Source organism: Sebastes umbrosus, chromosome 13 (genome assembly GCF_015220745.1).
Source record: "Sebastes umbrosus isolate fSebUmb1 chromosome 13, fSebUmb1.pri, whole genome shotgun sequence".
Classification (NCBI taxonomy): domain Eukaryota; kingdom Metazoa; phylum Chordata; class Actinopteri; order Perciformes; family Sebastidae; genus Sebastes; species Sebastes umbrosus.
The window spans coordinates 19,965,688-19,975,624 of record NC_051281.1 but is presented as its reverse complement, the minus strand read 5'-3'; the positions used below and the strand labels follow the sequence as shown (position 1 = coordinate 19,975,624).

Below are 9,937 nucleotides of genomic sequence, written 5' to 3'. Positions count from 1 at the left end.
GCACCTTACTATTGTTCTCAAAGACAAACATGAAAATGTGGCCATATCCTTTTAAGGACAACAAGGGCATGGCCTCGGTATCGTTTCTGGGAATTTGGTGGATGTAACAATCTGAGAATGAGTTTATATTCTACAATTTGACTGGTTTAAAGCTGCAGTAGGCAGAATATGTTTGGCATCATTGGGCAAAAATTCCATAATAACCTTTCAGCATATTGTAATTCAAGTGTTCTGAGAGAAAACTAGACTTCTGCACCTCCTCATGGCTCTGTTTTCAGGCTTTAAATAATCTAGCTCGTGACGGGAGACTTTGGCCAATCACAGGTCATTTCAGAGAGAGAGCGTTCCTATTGGCTGTTGATTAAGCGGAGGCAGCTGTCAATCACTTGCGAACTCTGATCAAACGGTCAAACTAGGCAGCGCTGATCAAATATGAATCAATATTCTGTTACTGTAATGCCTATTTCTCACCTCAAATGTTTTCAGAAACATCTTGTAGTGTACTGTTTAGCTGTAAAATGAGAAAGTTTGCTCCGGCTGGTGGGCGGTGCTTGGTATTTCCTCAACTGATCTCAACATGGCTGTCGGGTCAGAAACTTTCTCATTCATACATTCAGCACCAGAGGACACAGAGACACATGATTTTTTTTTCCAATCACCTGTCTCATGCACTACTGTCAGGATAGAGTTACTGTTTTATAAAAAAAAACTTTTTTTTAAACATATTTGCTCCAATTCTACCCACTGCTGCTTTAAAAGAAACATGTCAAATTGGGCTCTTAAAAAAACGTTTAACTATTTTCTGACATTTTATCAACTGAACTATTTATCGTGAAAATAATCAGCCCATTAACCCTATAATGAAAATAATTGTTAATTGCAGCCCTGTACTTACCTATACCACTCCACTACATTTATCTGGACGCTGTAGTTGCTAGAGTAACCGTCTGTTATTAAAAATATATGTGGCACCCAAGTATTCTACATTAGAGACAAAGCCGTACTTATAAGTGGTACGTGTTATGTATTATGTATTATGTATAGTGTTTTATAAAAATAACTTTTTTTAATCGTATTTGCTCCAATTCTACCCACTTCTGCTTTAAGGGGGGAAATTAGATGATTTTTTTGGCCACTTGGGAGCAGCAAAAACATTGATATAAAAATATTAAATAAGAATTGTAAAAGGGATTAAGTCTTCTTTATGATAATATTCCTGGCAGTGTGGAGACAGCTTTGAAATACAATTAGATGGTGTAGGGAGATGAAACTTAAATGAAAACACTTTTTTTGATAGTTAAATATTTCTCGGGGGGGCTTGGACTCTGTTTCTAAAATCCCTGCTAGGAAATAATGTTTTACCATCTACAAGAGAAACCTTTATTTTGATCAATCCTGGACAGTAATATTGAAGAGGACAAGCAAACATTACAGTTTCTCTTCCTTCAATTGTTTTGCATGCAAATGAAGCCCTTACCTGTGGATGTTACCTGGGTGTTACTAAAACTAGCCCCTCCTCTCAGTGAAAACTGTAAGGTGAGTCACATTTGAAACTCAAACCGCTTTGTTATTTACCTTGACAGTATCTAGTCCTTTTCCAAAGGGAAAGAAATGAAATAAGCTCCTCCGTGCAGGTTGTTTATAGACTCGGTGGACTTCTTTACCTGCAGCACATCACACACAATGGAAATGGAAATGAAAGGAAATGCTTCTCAACCTCTCACATGTAGTAATGGCAGTGAAAGGTGAGCTTTGTGTTGATGTGTTCACTCTGATCGCATGTCTGTCTTTTGGTTGTTAAATGTAAATTCTTAACTACCAGTTATTTACATCAGCTTCTTTCCTCATCATTTCATTGTATTTGCACTTTATGTTTTACTTAACAAATGCGTAAAGTGGTTATTAAAAGCCAACTACCAAGCTTTAGTAAAATGTTATAGCTAAAAGGGTGTTTTTTGGAAAATATATGACGTTTTCTGAGGTTATTTTTGAGCTTGAGTTTTGCTCCTTGCTACTAATCCTACTTGAAAGTAATTTAAAACTGGCTAATCATCCAGCTGGGGCATTTGATCTCCCCGCTACAGAAACCCGACCCTGTGGTGGCCGTTGTAGTGTCTGTCATCAGGGAATAGGAGCGCGAAAGAAAAGTGACCCCAGCTGTCAGTCGTTTCTTTACAGTTGCGCGTAGTCATTCATTTGTACGTGGTACTGGACTGTGTGGATTTGCCCCCAGCAGGATTGACCCCTATGGCTTTGAGAGGCGTCACGATTTTGAATCCTACAAGGAGATGATGAATGAGTATGTAGCCGTCCTCAACAGGAGGTCGATGAGATGGTCCAAGCTCCTTCAAGAGAAACCCCATGTGGGGAAGGACTTGACAGGTACAAGCAACACAAACAAACACACACACACACACACACACACACACACACACACACACACACACTACTGTTTGGTTTTGGTGCTCTCTTGTTGTGTGACGTAATTCTAAACTCTGTTTGGGAAGTGAAAAGGTACGTGCGTAAAGGTGTGCCGAATGAGCACCGTGCCAGGATTTGGATGGCAGCCAGTGGCGCACAAGAACGACTGGAGAGCAACCGGGGTTATTACCAGTCTCTACTGGCCATGGAGCACGACGCCAAGCTGAAGGAAACCATTCATACAGGTGCAACAAAGAGGCCTTTTTCACAGATGATACTCTGACATGTCTAAATAATGATGGCCGAATACCATTTAGCAGCTTCAGCTTCAGGGTGCTGGTATTGTGCACGCTGGCTCACTGTCATGACTGATGGTACATGTCCACAGCTTCCGTCCTTCCTTTCCACGCTTCCCATTCATTGTCTATGTAAGCAGCCGTGCAATGCATTCTGGTAGCGTGGCGGCGTGATTCGAGACACACAGACCGTCGCCCGCTCCTCATTTGCATAAAGTGGAAGGGCTAGGCTACTTTATGCAAATCAGGGGCGTCCGGCGCAACTCGCCGCCTCTTGAAACTCCCTAGAAACTTTTAAACTAACCCTATTTGATCCAAAATAAAGACAGATTCAGCAACTGCGTGGCTTATTTCTTGCATAAACTGTTTTCAGAAACACATTTCGGTGAACTATTTTCATAATATAGGATAAGAAAGTTTGCAAACGAGCCGCCACGTTGGTTTCCGGTTTGAATGCTGGGAGCAGCAGCCCACGAGGAAAAGCGTTCGTCCGATCAGGTGCCTTGTGTCGAGTGTCTAGCCCATCAAGCATCCATTGCTGGGAGGCAATCCCTCGCGATAAAAAACGCTCCTGTGGACATGTACCATTACTGGGACACTTGAATACAACAGAGCTGTTATTAATGAGCTTTTCCTACTATGACAAGTTAAAATCTCTGCTGTAAAAAAACAATTCTCACCTCAACTTCTATCAACAAGTCCAAATCATAATACAATTCTTGTCTTGTTATTTTTGGCAGACATGCATAGGACCTTTCCTGACAACGTCCTCTTCAAGAGCAGAGCAGAACCGAGCCTGCAGAAGGCTCTGTACAATGTGCTGCTGGCCTACGGACACCATAACAAGGAAGTGGGCTACTGTCAGGTGAAGGAAACAGCACATGGGAGAAGTTTGCCTCCAGGGCTTAAGTTTCTTCCAGAAATCTTCTTAGGTTTAGGCAACAAGCCTTCAGAAAAGATGGTGGTTTGGATTAAGTACATTTTCTAGTAGAAAGCCCTGAAGGCAAACTTCTCCCAACACTTTTTATCTCGTCTCCCTTAACATAGCATCTGTTTGCCTAAAGAACAGGACCGGCTAGTTCCTTATTCATTTAACTACGTGTGAGGGATTTTCCCCAAATGTGGCTTTCGGTGCAACATTCACTAGTCAAGTCAAGTCAAAGTCATATTTTTATGTTTACTGAAGTCACACAGCTTAGGTAAAGGTAGAGGAATTGAATTACTCATTTTAAAATTGACAGGTATACAGTTACATCCTGTTTCCCCCAGACATGCAAGTATGTCATCACAACTAATTTGACAACATATTGGTGACAAAATCACATCCTTGATTAAGCTTTTGGAAATATGTTGTTGCTGTGGATATTGGTGCCTTCAAATGAAACTCGTGAGCTCGTGTTTAAGTGGTTAAGTCATGAAGAACACCTCTGTTAAGCAACGGCAATATTAATGTTACCGTCGGCGTCTAGAAGCCACAGAGGCTAACGATTTAGCAAGCTAGCAAGTGGATACATGTAGGCATTGTTACACTTAATTAGGACTTATAGTCGTAGCTAATTTGCCTACCTTGTCCCTGGTTAGGCATTTAAGAAAAAAATAAAAATACATAATACTACATCATACATAACATCACATAATATAATATCGCACATTACAATACATTTACATATATATGTTCCCAATCAATAATCAGTGATCACAGGTTTGGTTTAATTTCAGCCAATGTTTCATCTTTTCATTAAACGTTTTCAGGTCAGGTTGTATTTTTATTTCTGTTGGTAGGGCATTCCAAAAATGTACTCCTTTTACTGAAAAAGATGACTGACCGAAGGTTGTTTTGCGCTGTGCCAGTTACCATTTGTTGATTCCCTAGTGGCTATTCTATTGGTATTAATTCTATAGACATAATGACAGAGGAAAAAGATGGGGCCGTTGGGAATATCAACATTTTCCTCAGACATATTATAAAATTACAAAGAATTATGATATACAACCAAAATTACGATATATTCACTTATTATGTACCTAAAAATGACCTTCCAAGGCCTCCGCCATTTCTGACGTCAACAAACACGTCACAACTCGCGAACATGGAGCTTTCAGAAACTTTCCACTTACGAGGTTGTGAATAACACAAGAGGGGGGCTTTCATATGGACTCTTCTTGTGAACACGGTAAACACGACCCCATCTGAAGGCACCATATGTCCAGCATAAATACTGCCATGTGTTGGTCTGCATGTGTCTGTAAATCAGTGACCTACAGTATGCCAGTGGGCTCACTCACAGTTCGCTGTCTCTGTTCATTTCAGGGCATGAACTTCATCGCAGGCTACCTCATGATCATCACCAAAGATGAAGAGAACTCCTTCTGGCTCATGGATGCGTTGGTGGGCAGAATGCTCCCAGGTAGAGTCTTTTTTAAAATGGTCACACACACACTCACACTGTTAAGGTCCCTGCACAACGCCTCAGGTGTTTTCAATTAGTGTGTCTGATTAGACGTCTGCTCAGGTTGAGGTGGGCGTGGCTATGGGAACATGACGTCACCAAAGCCAATGCACCAATAAAAATGGTAAAGGTGAACAGGAAAGTGAGGGAGATGTCAATATTCCCTTTTCACCGCAGGCATTTTGACATGTCATCGCAGGGTAAACACAGGTATAGTTGATAAAATTAATTATGGTCCCTTTCTGTTTAGTGTGTCACAGCCAGTCCAGGGTAGTAGCTAGATAGGAGCCAGCAAACTGGGGAAACTCTCGCGAGATTGTTAAGGTTAGGCACTGATCTTGAATCAGGGCTGTAGTCAGGTCCAACATAATCAAGTCCAAGACCAGGTCCAGTCGAGTCTAAGTCAAGACCAAGTCCAAAGACAGTCAAGACTAAGTCAAGACTAAGTCCAGAGCAAATCAAGTCCTGTTCAAGACCATAATAGGCAATTGTGTCTTTCCAATGCTAATATAGTGATTAATGCGTTAAGATGGACAGAAGTAATCTATAAACAATATTGATCTATCTTCTAACAACAAACAGGAGCAACTTAACCAGTTCTCAATAGCCGAGCCCGAGTCGAAGACAAGTCCGAGTCCAACAGGGCACGAGTCCAAGACATGTGCAAGACTTCAAAAAAGTGGACTCAAGACCAAGTCTGGATTCGAGTACTACAGCCCTGCCTCGAATGGTTAAGGTCAGGCATTGACCTCAAATAGTCAAAGTTAGGCATTGACCTCGAAAATGTATGGTTAGGATAGGTCGTCGGGCAGCGAGTGTCGCAAGAGTTTTTGCATGTTTTTGCAGATCTCAGATCAGATTTTCCAATTTGCATGCTCCCTTCTAGACACAACCCCATTCCAGTGAGCCAGCATGCACAATACCAGGGCCTGGCCCTCCTACATGAATGAAAAAATAGAAGAAAAAGTCAAATACAACATTAAAACAAAGACATGGATGTGAAAAAGCTACTAAACATGTATGATAAAATAGCCAGTTAATGTAGCAGTGCTCAGTTATAGAGCTCACCCAGGGCCATTATTTGGAAGCATGCAGTTTGTAAGGGCAAGTCCTGTAAAATAGTTATATTTATAACAAGTATAACAAGTTTTAAAGACCTTAAAATCTCTTCTAAAATTAATTTGATTAAATTACATAAGATGACAGAAGCGTAGACTCGTTAGAACAGATGTGATGACGCTTTGCTCCAATTAAAGACTTTTAGGCAGACCGGAGAGCAGTGCAGTCTGCATTTGTTCCTGTTTATAAGGGGAAGAAAGACCAGATCTTATCTTCAGATCAGTAATCATTCATATTTGTATCATATTTGCTTGTGCTCTACAATGCTCCTCTTCTTTACTTATTTGAACCAATATCTGTGTTTTATCATGGCCCTTGGAGCAGTGTCTGGGTCATTGATGTCAAAAAAAAAAATGTTAATGTTATGAAGGTTGCTAAAATATTTGTTACATTTGCAACACCTGCATAACAATACAAATGAAAAGTGCTTTCTTATGATGACCCATCGTTGTAATATAGAAGAGTAGTGGACCCGAGTTGGAGCCTTGTGGGACTCCGCATGGAAAAATCATTCTTGCAAGAAGTTTTGGACCAACACAACAATCTGAAGCATTTAGATTTGATCTTAGTGATAGAAACAAAACCAGTTCACAATTGTTTTTAAAAGGCCGACCGACAAGTATCACTACTGCACTCAGATAGACAAATGTAAACTCATCTACTTTGTGGATATTGTAGACTTCTACAGCCCGGCCATGATGGGCCTGAAGATTGACCAGGAGGTTCTCGGGGAGCTGGTGAAGGCTAAATCTCCTGCAATAGGACAGCTCATGGACCAGTATCCCGGCATATGGACACTGGTGGTGTCGCGCTGGTTCATCTGCCTCTACATTGACGTACTCCCAATTGAGGTGAGGACAATTTTGAGGGTTAGACACAAATGAGGAGTTGATGGTGATGTTGAAGCACATAATTTCACAGACAGTTTCTTCTTGTGCTTGCAGACAGTTCTGCGGGTCTGGGATTGTCTTTTCTACGAGGGCTCCAAGGTTCTTTTCCGTGTTGCTCTGACTCTCATCATTCACCACCAGCCAGAGATCCTGAGAGCTCGCTCTTTGACTGACGTATGCGAGTGCTTCAAACAAATCACCTGCGGTGCTTTCACTCTGGACTGCCACACCTTCATGCAGGTGCGATGAGAAAGGACAGAAACACTGGCTGTTGTTACTGGGCTTAGAACAGTTTGAACACTAGCTCTCCACCGCTGTCAAACCTTTGTAAAAGGCCAATCTGCATTAGGGCTGCAACTAATGATTATTTTCATCATCCATTATTCAGCTTTGTTGATTAATCAATGTACAAAAACAGAGAAATGGTGCAGATGGGAAGCTCACGGAGCCCATGGTGACGTCTTCAAAATGTCTTGTTTTGTCCATATAACAGCTCTAAACCCAAATATATACAGTTTATTATCGTATTAGACAAAGAAAAGCAACTAATCTACATTTTAGAGGCTGGAATGAACACATTTCTGGCATTTCTTCTTGAAAAATTACTTAAACGGTTAATTAATTATCAAAGTTGTTGCTGATGAATCAACTTGTTAATTAATTGACTAATTTGTTCAGCTCTAAAGTGCTTTATAAAGTGTATTATTGTTCACTGCTGTTTTTTTTTTTTACTAAAACGTTCAAAGTTCATCAAAATACAGTGGTAGAAAATGCTCCAGCTTGCACAGAGGAGAATAGATTTACCAAAAGTATACCGATCAGAAAAGGAGGTGTCATGGTAAATATTCATTCTTCTTTTCAGATGATGACAGATTTAACCCAACCCTGGAATGGAAATCCTGTTAGCCAGTTTATCCAGAGCCAGTTTATTATGGACGAGGTGTTTACATGAAGCTTATTCTATCTGAAATCTTATTATCAGGCTCCATATAAACACAGCTTAGTGTGTAACTGTGTATATGTCTTTAAAGGAACAATCTGAAACATTAATCAATGTGGTGACGTCCTCTCAAACTGTCTTTTTACAGAAAATCTTTACAGAACCTGGGAGCCTGTCGATGGCAACTATTGATAAACTCAGAGAGAAATGCAGACAACGAATACTGGAGGAAGAATCTGGACGGCCGTAAAGTTTTGCATCCACCATCCCTCCCATTTGACTGGATTTCTGAAACTATCAGCTTTCATTCAGTGTAAGGAAGTAACCCTGTACTATCAGGAACTGTTACCAAAATGGACTGCTGGTGGCTTTTTGTTTCAGCTTCTGTTTCTGTATTGCACTCTGAAGGATGTCGTTTTTCAACTTTGTCTTTTGCTCATGGTCTCATGTTTGCAAAATATTTCTGCTGCTATAAGTACTTCAAGATAATCACACCCAATGATTTGTAAATGTTGTAAATGTTTTACTTTGTAGTAGTATGGGAGGGATACAGTTAGCTTTGTTATTGTGGAGAATAATAGTTTGTAAATTCTGTTTTATCTGTCAGAGTGTCTAATGGAAAAGGGGAATTAAAGGTGCTCTATACGATATCCAAAGCATTCATATAGCAGCAAACAACTAATAGCTATGTAAAGGTATAGAGTAATCTCTACCTGAGCAAAGAATGAAGTCTCTCTCCCTCTGTGTGTGTTGTAATCCGAGTTTCTCAGTGTTTTTTTGACCACGTGTCTTTTAGTGCATGTTAGTGCATGTGAGCGTGCCCCACTGGCTAGCTCACGGCTGCCGCTCTGCACTGCTCTCATACAGCGGTTACAGCTGATAATGCCGTTCCAAACCGACGCCGCCGTTGCGGAAGCGTAGCACCCACCCTCCGGTTCCACCCAGGTTAGCACTGTTAACTGCGAGCCAATGGCTGAGCCGTCGCCGGAGGCAAAAGAAATGCTTCACATCACGCATTCAGCAACTTTAATGTCTCTTGGAATTCAACACTGTTCAAACCGTCCGTTTCTCTTTTTGAAGTAAAATGAGATGTCCTAATTTACAGAACTTTGTTTCACTTTTTATTGTTAACATAAACATAATAATTGGCCTAATCTTTTTCCTGATCTAACTGACCTCAAAACTGCCTCTGCCAAACAAAAGTAAAGAGAAGTGGTAATGTCTCCGTTACATGATGGTCTTCAACAACAGTTCATTCAGGGGCTTCAAACCTGTGGCTGTATATTATGTCTAGAAATCCACTAGGACTGCTGAGTCACAGACAAATCATCAAAAAGGTCTTTGTGGTTCTTTTTTCAGTTGTTTAGCGTCTCTGGTACTAAATACCTATCATCTTCTGCAAATCTGGACTGATCTAAATATACCTTTTCTTGGTTTTATTCAGATAATTTACTGAACGGGCTTCTTGTGAAAGGCCCCAGCTGCCTGAGGACGGTTGTAACATTCAAACACCTTTGGACAACTTTCCCCCACCCTGTATTTACAGACAAACAAACTGATGAGCCCAGATGTGATACAACTATACAGTAATAAAACACTCGAGGATATAAAACCTGCATGACTGAAAACTTTTGTAATTCAAGTTTATCCAAATGTCAAAACTAAAACTGGTTTATTCTTTACGCAATACTTTTGTAATTAAGTCTTTGATACATGAAAAAAAAATTTAACATAATGCATTTCCGAAACTCAATATGATAATTATTCTCAAATACTGTGCCTACTCTTCTAAGGAGTCCAAACAAAGCAGGAACAGGTTTG

General features: G+C 40.4%; 1 protein-coding gene across 2 annotated transcripts; it reads left to right on the top strand.

Annotated features, from left to right (window-relative positions):
• Positions 1-1,512: 1,512 nt before the first annotated feature.
• Positions 1,513-9,931, top strand: LOC119500785 (growth hormone-regulated TBC protein 1-A-like). 2 transcript variants are annotated; one of them, XM_037790712.1, is made up of 8 exons: positions 1,513-1,745; positions 2,237-2,382; positions 2,508-2,666; positions 3,458-3,582; positions 5,029-5,125; positions 6,965-7,137; positions 7,231-7,416; positions 8,265-9,931. In XM_037790712.1, the coding sequence occupies exons 1-8, from the start codon at positions 1,684-1,686 to the stop codon at positions 8,364-8,366; spliced, it is 1,050 nt and encodes a 349-aa protein (XP_037646640.1). In that variant the 5' UTR covers positions 1,513-1,683; the 3' UTR covers positions 8,367-9,931. The 2 variants fall into 2 exon arrangements, with proteins under 2 accessions (XP_037646640.1, XP_037646639.1); XM_037790711.1 differs by having other exon boundaries at positions 2,234-2,382.
• Positions 9,932-9,937: the final 6 nt, after the last annotated feature.

Coding starts and splice junctions, on each gene's coding strand:
- LOC119500785 (XM_037790711.1), top strand. CDS start 1,684: ATGGAAATGGAAATGAAAGGAAATGCTTCTCAACCTCTCACATGTAGT. Junction 1,746..2,233: donor TGTAGTAATGGCAGTGAAAG/GTGAGCTTTGTG, acceptor ATTTGCCCCCAG/CAGGATTGACCCCTATGGCT. Junction 2,667..3,457: donor GAAGGAAACCATTCATACAG/GTGCAACAAAGA, acceptor TATTTTTGGCAG/ACATGCATAGGACCTTTCCT.